Source organism: Pleurodeles waltl, chromosome 3_1, assembly GCF_031143425.1.
Source record: "Pleurodeles waltl isolate 20211129_DDA chromosome 3_1, aPleWal1.hap1.20221129, whole genome shotgun sequence".
Lineage (NCBI taxonomy): Eukaryota > Metazoa > Chordata > Amphibia > Caudata > Salamandridae > Pleurodeles > Pleurodeles waltl.
Genome location: NC_090440.1, coordinates 536,206,562 through 536,217,402, shown reverse-complemented (window position 1 = coordinate 536,217,402; position 10,841 = coordinate 536,206,562). Strand labels below are relative to the sequence as shown.

The 10,841-nt window shown below is 43.7% G+C and overlaps 1 protein-coding gene across 1 annotated transcript; it reads right to left on the bottom strand.

The window, feature by feature from the left end:
• Positions 1-2,766: 2,766 nt before the first annotated feature.
• LOC138283228 (myb-related transcription factor, partner of profilin-like) lies at positions 2,767-5,757 on the bottom strand. The gene is made up of 3 exons (XM_069221266.1): positions 5,277-5,757; positions 3,852-5,179; positions 2,767-3,630 (listed from the first exon to the last, which is right to left on the bottom strand). Exons 2-3 carry the CDS (start codon positions 4,261-4,263, stop codon positions 3,404-3,406), a joined length of 639 nt encoding a protein of 212 aa, XP_069077367.1. The 5' UTR covers positions 4,264-5,179; positions 5,277-5,757; the 3' UTR covers positions 2,767-3,403.
• Positions 5,758-10,841: the final 5,084 nt, after the last annotated feature.

Here is a 10,841-nt window from a genome sequence, read left to right as displayed (position 1 = left end):
ACTCTATCAAATCTTGGTAAACTAGAATCTCATTTTCTCTCTCTTCTTCTTTCATTTTGGCAAAAGTTGATCTCCAAGACCAAATCGGCTGAGACTTTTGTTGGTCTATTTGGTACTTGAGCCAGGGCATCCTTCAACTAGTCCTTCAATCCTCTATAGAAGACTTCAGTACTTTTGATTTATGGCCATTCTGTTCACACCACCAGCTTAATAAACTGGGTAAGGTCAGCTACAAAGTCTCAATTTCTTTGTCTCACTTCTAACAACTCATTATCTGTAACTTGTGATGCCTCTTGTCTATCGAAAATTCTAAGAAACTCCTTCTTGAGTTTGTCAAAATTGTACAGGACTGGGTCATCCGTAGGGGCTAATGGCATTGACCACAATGCTGCATAACTGCTGAGATAGGCTAGAACGAAGGCCATTCGAGACTGTACATCTGGGAAAATTTGTGCCTTTTTTGGATCATCATCAAATTGCTCGGGGGTGAGAGGTATCACCGGGGATAATGAATGAATTACTTGGGTAGTGACTCTGGGTACTGGATTTGAAGTGGCACTATATCTTTCTTCTTCAGGCGTTGGACAGCTAAAACTAGTTCCTGTAGCCATACTACTCATCTTAATGGGTCAGTCAGATGTTTTCCTTCTGGAAGTGACTAGGTCTTGTCATAGACTTTTGTTTTCCGCCACTAACTCTTTTTGGATTACCTCTAGAATTTACCCTCATTTTTTTACATCAAAACCTTCCGCTATTCTGCTCAGGTGCTAAACCCACGTGGGCACTTTACTCTGTCAGAAGCTCTCACCTGATCTGCACGGGAGCAGAATGACAATGCCCTTCTCCAAACCCTTCCATCATCCAAGATCACTGAACTAACAGGAGTACTCAAATGGGAGTAAGGGGATGGGAAGAGAGAAGAGATAGCCTGGTCTATCTTCAATTCCTTTTCCTTGTTAAGTTTCCACTCAGTTACACTAATGATTCTAGTTAGGTTAACTTATGTTGCTTCCAAAGGAATTATGAAACTGTAAAAGAACATATGCATGCAAACATTAACTTTTCTCAAAACATTACCTCTGAATTCAACAATGTTTTTTCCTATATTTTTAAAGACATGCTATAGTTTTACCTATTTAACATACCCAAAGAGACTTGGGGCCAGATGTAGCAAAGTTTTGCAACTCGCAAATGGCCCGAATCGCAATTTGCGAGTTCGCAAAATCCGAAATGGGATGCAAAAATCCAATTTCCGAAGTGCAAATTGCAACGCAAGCCATTACTGACTCGCAAAAATAGCGACCTCATTTTGCGACCCGCAAGAGGAAGTCGCAATTTGCGAGTCGCAAACCATATGCAAAAGCCACTCGCAAATTGCGACTAGTCGCAAAAAGCCCATTTTGCACACCCAAATTACCACTAAGTCAGAGCAGGTGGTAACCAGAACCAAAGTATAAAAGGAGACCCAGAAGGCTTCTGGGCTACTCAAAATGGCTGGACTGTATTTGATAGCATGGGGGAGGAGAGTCCACGCCTCCCAGCAGAGGAGGAGGAGCCAGAGACAGGAGAGAATATGTCGAACCAGGCAGACACTTTTCCAACAAACTGAGGAGGAGATTTATGACAAATATAGACTGAGCAGTGCAGCAATATTAGAATTAATTGAACTACTCAATCCGCAGCTTCAACGACAGACAATGCGTGGCAGCGCCATTCCCACACATGTGCAAGTGCACCTCTTGGCCTCGGGTAGCCTCGGGTAGCTATCAGGGGGTGATTGCTGTGGCAGGTGGGGTGTCCCAAAGTGCACTCTCACGATTCTTCAGATCATTCCTAGATGCCATACTCACACACATGTCCAGATATATATACCTACCCAGGAATGAGGCAGAAATTAACAGCACCAAGTTGGACTTCTACAGAATTGCCAACTTCCCACATGTAATAGGGTGTGTGGACGGGACACATATACAAATCTGCCCTCCTGCAAATCTGGAATATGTGTTCCGCAATAGGAAATGTACCCACTCACTAAACATCCAGGTGGTATGTGACGCCCATAATGTCATCACTGACATTGTAGCCAAATTTCCAGGGAGTACACATGACTCATGCATATTCAGACACAGTGGGATACACCAACGCCTAGAACGTGGGGAGTTTGAAGACGGATATGTATTAGGTATTGCTGAATGCACCCTGAAGCCATACATACTGGTCACTGTGGAAACCATCAATGCCCTGCTAACATTGCTTATTTTTGCCAAACAGGTGACAGTGCATATGCACTAAGACCATGGATACTTACCCCGTACCTAACACCTGGCAATGAGAATGAGAGGCGATATAACATTGCACATCGGCGTACCAGAACTGTCATTGAGAGGACCTTTGGACTGTTAAAGGCAAGATTCAGATGCCTCCACAAAAGTGGAGGTGCGCTCCAGTATGCCCCAGTATCAGCATTCAAGATTGTTGGCGCATGCGCAATCCCACACAACATTGCCACCAGACATGGGCTACATCTCACCCCTAAAGACACAGATTCGGAGGATGAGGAGCAAGAGCTACCACATCGCCAGCCTGGGGATAGAAGCATTTCAAATCAAGGCAGACAGAGACGGGACCACATTGCAACCCAATACTTTGGCAGGTACGTGGCAACTGCCACCACACTCACTGATGTCACACAAGCAGAGCCCAGTTGTGTAGTGGAACAAACAAAACCTTTTTATTTGTGAACAAAATGTTGAAAGAAAACTGCTGTCCATAAGTTGCTGCATATGTCCAAACGTTATGAGGACACATTGACATCATGTGCCTCATGAGTCATGCTGTCTTATGGCCTACACTCTCCTCCTTGTTTGCCCAGCATGGCTCATCCCAGGTGGGTCTGCTGACCCCTGCCGTGCACTTGTACTCCTCAGCACACGTGAGTCACTTGCAGACACACTGCTTATTGTGGACCCCTCCTCACTGTCCTGAGGGGTCTCACATGTGCCCCTTGCCACCTGCCTGGCTTCCAACAGGTCCACTGCGTGGCTGATGCGGCCTAGTCCCCGTGCCACATCCCCAGCAAAGTGGCCAAGTTTGACCTGTAGACTCACCGTCCATCTTGACAGGCCAGTAATGTTCGTAGCAAGATGCCCAATGGAGGCTGCCATGCGGTCAAAGCGTGAGACTAGGTGGCGCTCCCTGCGCCTTGCGCTGTGTCTATCTGCCACCAGTTCCGTCACTGCGAGTTCACATCAGCCAGGCCATGGGTCATGTTGTTCTCCAGTCTGTGCAAAGCACTTGATATTGACCGCAATTGTCTTGTTTGCAGGCGCTGACCGTTAAGGAGGGATGCCTCTACTCCAGACATTGCTGCCTCCCCTATCTCCTCCCAGGGCACCACCAGAACTCAGCGTCTGTGTCTGAGCCTTGGTCGTGCTGCTGGCTCTGGAAGACTTACTGTGGGGTTGGGGCCAGGGGTCGTGAGAGCTTCCACCATTTCCTGCTCTTGTTCCAGAGGGGACTCTGGTGGTGTCCTGCTGGGCCCAGGAATATCTGCTGCAGCCTCCTGCACTGCCTCTGGCCTGCTGTCTCCTCCCTGGATATTGTCGCTGCTGGGGGTGTCGTGTGGGAGACCTGTGGGACATAGGGAATACACTGTCAGTCTCTCACATCTGTTGTATGCCTCATAATAAACATTTGCCTATATGCTGACTACTGTACTACATTGCCCACAATGGACTATTCTAGAGGTTGCTAGACTGGAATGGAGCTAGTCTGGTTATGGCTGCTGCTGTGTACTCGGAGAGTGTGGATACTGAAGTGGTAGGTGTGAATGCATATTTCATGGTACTCACTTTTGGATGTCCCTGGCGCAAAACTGTCCAATTCTCCCATTCCAGACACAGCCTCAGGTTCCAGGGTGTGCTCCACCATTTCTTCCATGGCTGTGGGTGGTGGGACAGTGGATGGGCCTCCTCCTGTGCCCCTCATTTCCCTGAGCCGCTGTGCCACCCTCTCCTTTGTTCTGGAGCGCAGGTCATACCACCTTTTTTTAATTTCATCCAGGGTGCAGTGGCTCACCCCTATGGCGTTGATCCGGTCCTGGATTTGCAGCCAGATCTTCTTTTTCTCAGTGTCTGGGACACTCAGGGCTGCCTTGCCAAACAGTTTGTCATGGTGCTGAGAGCATTCCTCAGTTAGCACCTCAAGTTCTTTCTCAGAAAACTTAAGTTTTCTTTTTCTCCCTGCACTGCCTGTGTCCTCCATAGTAGCAGCAGCTCCTCTCTCCTGGGTGTGGCTCTGCAATTTGGAAAGGGTATGGTCCTCCCTCCTCCCAGGTGTATTTGATGACTTCCTGGTTCTGATGTCATTAGCAAGAGCCAGGAAGTGTATTTCCCAACTGTAATGCTGCACCTGCAGGCAATTTGCGTACCAGTCGCAATTTGCGACACCCGACTCGCAATTGCGAGCTCGCTTTTAGCGAGGTCGCAAAAAGCGACCTCGCTAGAAGTGAACTCGCATAATGCGGTGCAACATCATTTGGGAGTCACAAATTGGTGTCGCTTTTTTTTTCTTGGATCCCATTTTGCGAGTCGGAAATTGCGACCAGTGGAGGTTGAGGTCAAACCAGAATATGAAGTGAAGACAAATTTAGATTCAGAGAGAGTGAGAGGACATCTCATTGACTGGAAAGGTAATGGTCAAGAGAGCAGATGCTGGGAACTGGTACACACACCCCAGTTGGTTCAAAAGGTTTCATGTGAAATATCTTTCCAAGTCCAAGCTTGTAGGAAGGGCCTTGGGAGGGGTGTACTGTCACAGGTGTGTGTCGTTGCATGGGGCACGCAGTGCAGCAAATAACCTGAAAGCGAATGAGGGAGCCAAAGCAGGGGAAATGTTTGAGTGTTTCTGTGTTCTCCTTAATCGACGCCCCTCCTGGAAGTCAAGGCTAGTAGCAGCTGGACTCCACAGGTGCAGCAGCATAAAATCTGCACCCGGGGGTCACTCTTCACCTCCAATTGCTGTTATGAAGTGAAACTTAGCTCTGTTTTCCTGACAGGTCTCCTTTCTGTTGCTTCCCAGTGGCCGATGCGGTGAATATTCAGCATTTTTTCAATTACTGCTCCACATGTTGCTGGCCTTTTGGCATGTTTCCGATCTTAGCTACCTTGTCCTTTGGAACCTGCAACAAGAAATAGGGTACAGGAAGGTTTGCCAACAGCTAACTGTTCTATGTTGGTAATGTGCATGTTTCTACATATTATTGGAAGTATACTCACCATGCTCAGTGCAGTGACTTTGTGAAACTTAAGAATGGTGATTATTTTCTCTGCAAAAGAAGGCAAAGACTTAAATTATTCGTGCCTCCTACTACCATTAAGCAATGGAAAAGTAAAGAATGTTATTTTTTATACTACGTTTGTGAACCTTGTAACATTACTACTCTAATGGATATATTTGATATTTGATTTTTGAAGATATAGTAGGGAATTATTTCATTCTGCTGTGTTTTCTGGGTCTGTTTTGAACCTTACATTGCTCATTTATCACATAATTATTTATAAGTTCTTCATGTCTAAGTAAGTACTTGAGTAATACATACTCTTATCTACATTCTGTATTTAGTTCCTTTAGTATCACTCTGTACATGCAAGGTTCCAACTTCCTGCTCTTTTCTCTTTGAACTGAAATGGAACATCTTATATGTCCGGTCTTGGTTTGGTGCACAACTCTGTTACATCAGTGCAATCATAGTCGCAATCTTCATTTTTCTCATCATCTCTACTTGCAATTGGGAAAAGCATAGTAGGATTCAGGGTATTGCACCTTGTGATTGAAATATCACGAGCAGCTTAGATTGCTTGCTTGTACTTAGTTATTTGTCAGATGATGAGTTTGTGTAGGAATTGGCACACTTTCCATTTCGACTGAAGGGAACTATCACAATGAGTGTATAGCCCATCACAGTCCCCTAGGTTGGTTAACTTCACCATGGTTTTGCGCCAAGAATGACACCACACAGCCTTCTCTCTTATGATAAAACAGGTAAAAATGTTTTTCATAATTTGGTATACCTATTGCATGTGTTCTACAGAGTTTACCTCTAAATATGAGCAAGAAACTCATGCTCTTGTCATCAAATGGCATGGATTGTTTACATCACTGTAAGCCTCATCAAAGGCTTTGCAGTCAGGGAAAAGTTTCGAATTCACTATCTAAGGTAGCCAATCATTCCCAAAACATCACAAAATATTCTCACTTCTCTTTGTGTGGTTGGATACAGGGCAGTTGCAGATTTTCCAACTCTTCTTTTTGAATAGTGCTAAGGATTGAGATACATTCTGTATACACCTGTGGGATACAACATCACTTTATTGAAAAATTTAAATCTGAATAGATATGAACTATCCTTGTGAAGAGGAATGGAGAAGAACACTTGGCACAAGTCAGTGACTATAAATTTTATGAAGGTCCTGGACCACCCTCTATTTTCCACTCAGTTTCTAAACACCCATCATGGTTGAGTTGCAAGGTCTTCCTACCACTTCTCCTAAATGCCCTACTTAATAATGTTCTCAAGAAACAAGTTTCATGCCCTCCTCTGCTTCCCAAGTGAGTTTGTACTGAAGAGTGGGGTTAAACCACATGAGGTTTCACTGTAATGTCTACTAGCGCTGTACTTTTAATTAATCCTGTATCTTTGCCTGTAAATCCAACGCCTCCTCTTTCCTTGTGTGTCTTGAATCAGGAGGTAACTCTTTTGTAAGCACTGAGAGTAAATGGACTATTGGCTCTTGTGATTTCCTCTTGAATTCCAATTCCTCATCCTTAGTCTGAATTGCCACTCCATCCAGTGTGCAATAAATCCTGCAGTTCATCTTGCAAAGAAGATCTATACCTAATAAATTAACAGAACATGTTTCATATATCATAAATTCATGTTTATTTCAAAGTTAGCTATTTTTTACATAAATATTTGCTGAGCCCTGATTAGCAATCTAGTTTTGCTAATGCTTTCAATTTGGACTTCTCTTCTTGAGGTTTGGAATCTCCATGGGATCAACCATGGAGCTGGTGCACCAGTATCGATCAAAAAAGACACTGGGTGGCCATACACTTCACCATCTACTTATGGGCTACTCTGGTCTACCTTTACAACTGCACCAAACATGCAATCTTCCTCCCTCCTCAGGGCACCATCATTGTGAATTAGTCACAGATGCTAAAAACTGCAGAAAAGTATTATAAATCATTAAATGGTTTTGTTGGAACCCAGGCATTACATTTCTCGTATTTTGCTGCATGACTGGAGCAGCAGGCATATTCACATTGGAATTGCCATTAATTCTGCATATTCTGCACAGAAGCTAGTTGGGCTGCACAGAAGCTTGTTAGGCAACTGACTGCATCACATTATGTGCTACCAGTTTGCTTCCTGCTGTATTTGAGGAACACAATTATTCAGAATTTGATCTGGATTCTGTCTACATTTGCATTTCCAGATTCCAAGCCACCCACACTAGTGACAAGGAGTAATTTCCTTAAGCATGTTAATGTTTGCAATCATCCTATTAGAATTATTCACAAAACCACTACTTCTCTTCTACCCTGAGGAACAACATTTCCAACTTGTGTCATCTGCATGCCTCCTCGTCGCATATTTTGACCTAAACCTTCAACCCAACCAGAGTCAAACCCCAAATTTACCACCTGATTCCTAATACCCTTCTACAAATGCTTTCTGTGCATCGCCATTAATTTTTCCATCAATCACAAAGTGATGGATGGAATTCTATTATTAATCTGAGTCACTGGAAATCACTTGGGTTGCATCCCAATCCATCGTTTTTTGCCCCCTGTGCCACCACAGTTTGGATCCACCCATATGAAAGGAGTCTTCTCCCTGCTTTAATGGGAACAATCCAGCTTGAACTGCCAGGCCCGGTCTACACTGAACCAGAATACAGGCAATTAAGGACCAGTATCACCCCTAGTAGGACCCGTAAGCCAAGCATAGCTTGGTTCCAGTGGCACCGTGAGCATGGGACCCATGTCTGGGCAAACGTATCACACTTAGGGCATCAAAAGCAAACTGACAGATCGAATGCTTATTAAACTCAGTCACAAGCTATCGCTCGGCTGCATCCCAATCCACAGTTTTTCACCCACCATGCAACCTCAGTTTGGACCCAGCCATATGCAAATCAGTCCTGACCCTACTCCAATGGGAAAACAACAAAAAGAACAGATGATGGACGGAATGCTAAAAAATGTAGACTTCCACCCTCACTCACAACGATCTTGGTTTAATCCATCATGTTTTTGCCCACCACGCCACCCCAGTTTGGACCCAGTGTTATCATTTTAGTGATGCCTCTGGGCACGTTATTTTAGCAACAAGGTCTGCTACTTGTGCCCTTTAACCTAGTAACATTTTATTTGTATTTCACTTTATTATTTTAGAATCGGTCACATTTGTGGTGGTGTTTTATTTTCTTTATCTCATTGTTCTTTTGCCTAGGAAAGCATTACATTTCTTAGCACAACATTATTTCACTATGTGCTTTCCTCAAGGCTGCAGCGAGATAGGATTGTTGGCACAAGTGGTACACTGCATCTCAAACCTTCACAGAAACACACGTATTTTTAAGTGGGGAAATTTTCTCAGAACATCAGTTTTATTATAAAAACATTTCCCTGTCCCATGCAGATTACAGGGATGTTACAGCCAGATGACAACGACCGCATGCTGTCTGACTCCATTACAGCTGCTCGCTGAGACCACTGGTTCCCTGGCTCAGCTCCCTGGCCCACATAGGGATGGTGTCTCTATAGATAACAGGCTTCTTCACTACTGTCATACTCCGGTATGGGGGATGATATTTTCCCAGTGGGGGAATGCTGAAGGGCGGACTAGGGCTTATCCTGCTGTGCTCTAACATAGCTTAGGTAGGAATTACATATATTGTGCATAGATACAATAAGGTGGGACCTTTCCTATGTTCACTTTCCTTGTCACCGTTTTGCTTTTAGTATGTTTGATTATTCTTCTTATTATATGTCATTGCATTTTATCTAAGACACAGCTGATTCAATAAATCTTATTGAACCATTGTCTGCCTCTGTTTGTGTGTAGGAAAGTATCATCTTGCCTGGCATGTTACCCCCATTTTTCACATGTATGTAAGTTTGTTTTTGCCTGTCTCACTGGGATCCTGCTAGTCAGGACCCCAGTGCTCATAGTTTGTGGTCTGAATGTGTGTATCTGTGTATTGACTAATTGTGTCACTGAGGCTCTGCTAACCAGAACCTCAGTGCTTAGGCTCTCTCTGCCTTTAAAATTGTCACTATTGGCTAGTGACCATTTTCAGCAATTCTAAATGGCACACTGTAGCACCCTTATAATTCCCTAGTGTATGGTACCTTGGTAAACAGGGTTGTGGGGTTCCAGAGATCCATATGGGCTGCAGCATTTCTTTTGCCACCCATAGGGAGCTCAGACAAATCTTACACAGGACTGCCACTGCAGCCTGAGTGAAATAACGCACACGTTATTTCACAGCCATTTTACACTGCACTTAAGAAACTTATAAGTCACCTATATGTCTAACCCTCAATTAGTGAAGGTTAGGTGCAAAGTTACTAAGTGTGAGGGCACCCTTGCACTAGCAAAGGTGCCCCCACATAGTTCAGGACAATTTCCCTGGACTTTGTGAGTGCGGGGACACCATTACATGCGTGCACTACATATAGATCAATACCTATATGTAGCTTAATATATATACACAAATAACAACAAAGATTGTGGCTATGTGAAGATGGTGCGCACGTCCAGGAATGAGCTAACATATATGTACAAAATCCATGGTAATACAGTCTATGTTGCAGGAAGGAGTGCCCAAGTGGTTTAGCACCCAGCCACAGGGTGCATAAGCTGTCACCTTAAAAAGGCCACAGTCGATTTGTAGGGAGAAGAAGAACCACGGCACATCGCAAATATGTGAACATTTCAATATATTCCTCTGTGTTGTCTCAGGAAACACATCGCCCGACCCAGTAATACATGGTGTCAAAAGGCGAATATCAATCTCATGTTCGAAGAAGAACAACAGCTGACATGTGTTTCGTCAAAATTGACTTTTTCAAGGCTGTGAACAAATACAGATGGAAAACATAAGTCACAGAGATTGCTAATATGATCAAATACTATAGTGCCTAAAGTGAACTGGAGTAGACACAACTTTTGTGAATACAGAGAGAGACCCAGTGCCGCTAACTGATGGTGTGCCTTATTTGAAACACAAATACAAGTGTAGCCCTTCTATAGCACCAGTAAAAGTGAAAACATTCCAAAGAATAATATATGTTTTTTCTTAGCAACAAAGATGTCATTGCCAACAGATAGATGTGTGTGGTGGCCGGCAGAGAAACAGTGACAAGTATATAGTGAAAGGAAAGAAACCTCGATTCGTGCACCATGTTAAAGATTCCAACCATGTTTCGTTCGGAGTTACAGTAAAATAGATGAAAAAATGTTGTGTCATCAATATAGACACATGTGCATGCACGAAAAGGAGACAGACATACCTCCAACTTGTGGAAGTATCAAGTTGTACTGTTAGTTCCAAAGGCCAATGATGATTACAAAATTACATAGCATGAACTACAGAGAGTATCCAAAGACCAAGATAAGCCTGAAATATAGAAAAAAGGGATGAAGAACCATGCAAAAAAAATGATGACAGAATATCATTTGTAAACTAAGATCTAAAGGGCAGAATATTGGAATCAAAAGCAAATAAATGAATTGAAAAATGTGTATGTTCAATAAGAAAAAAGTGACA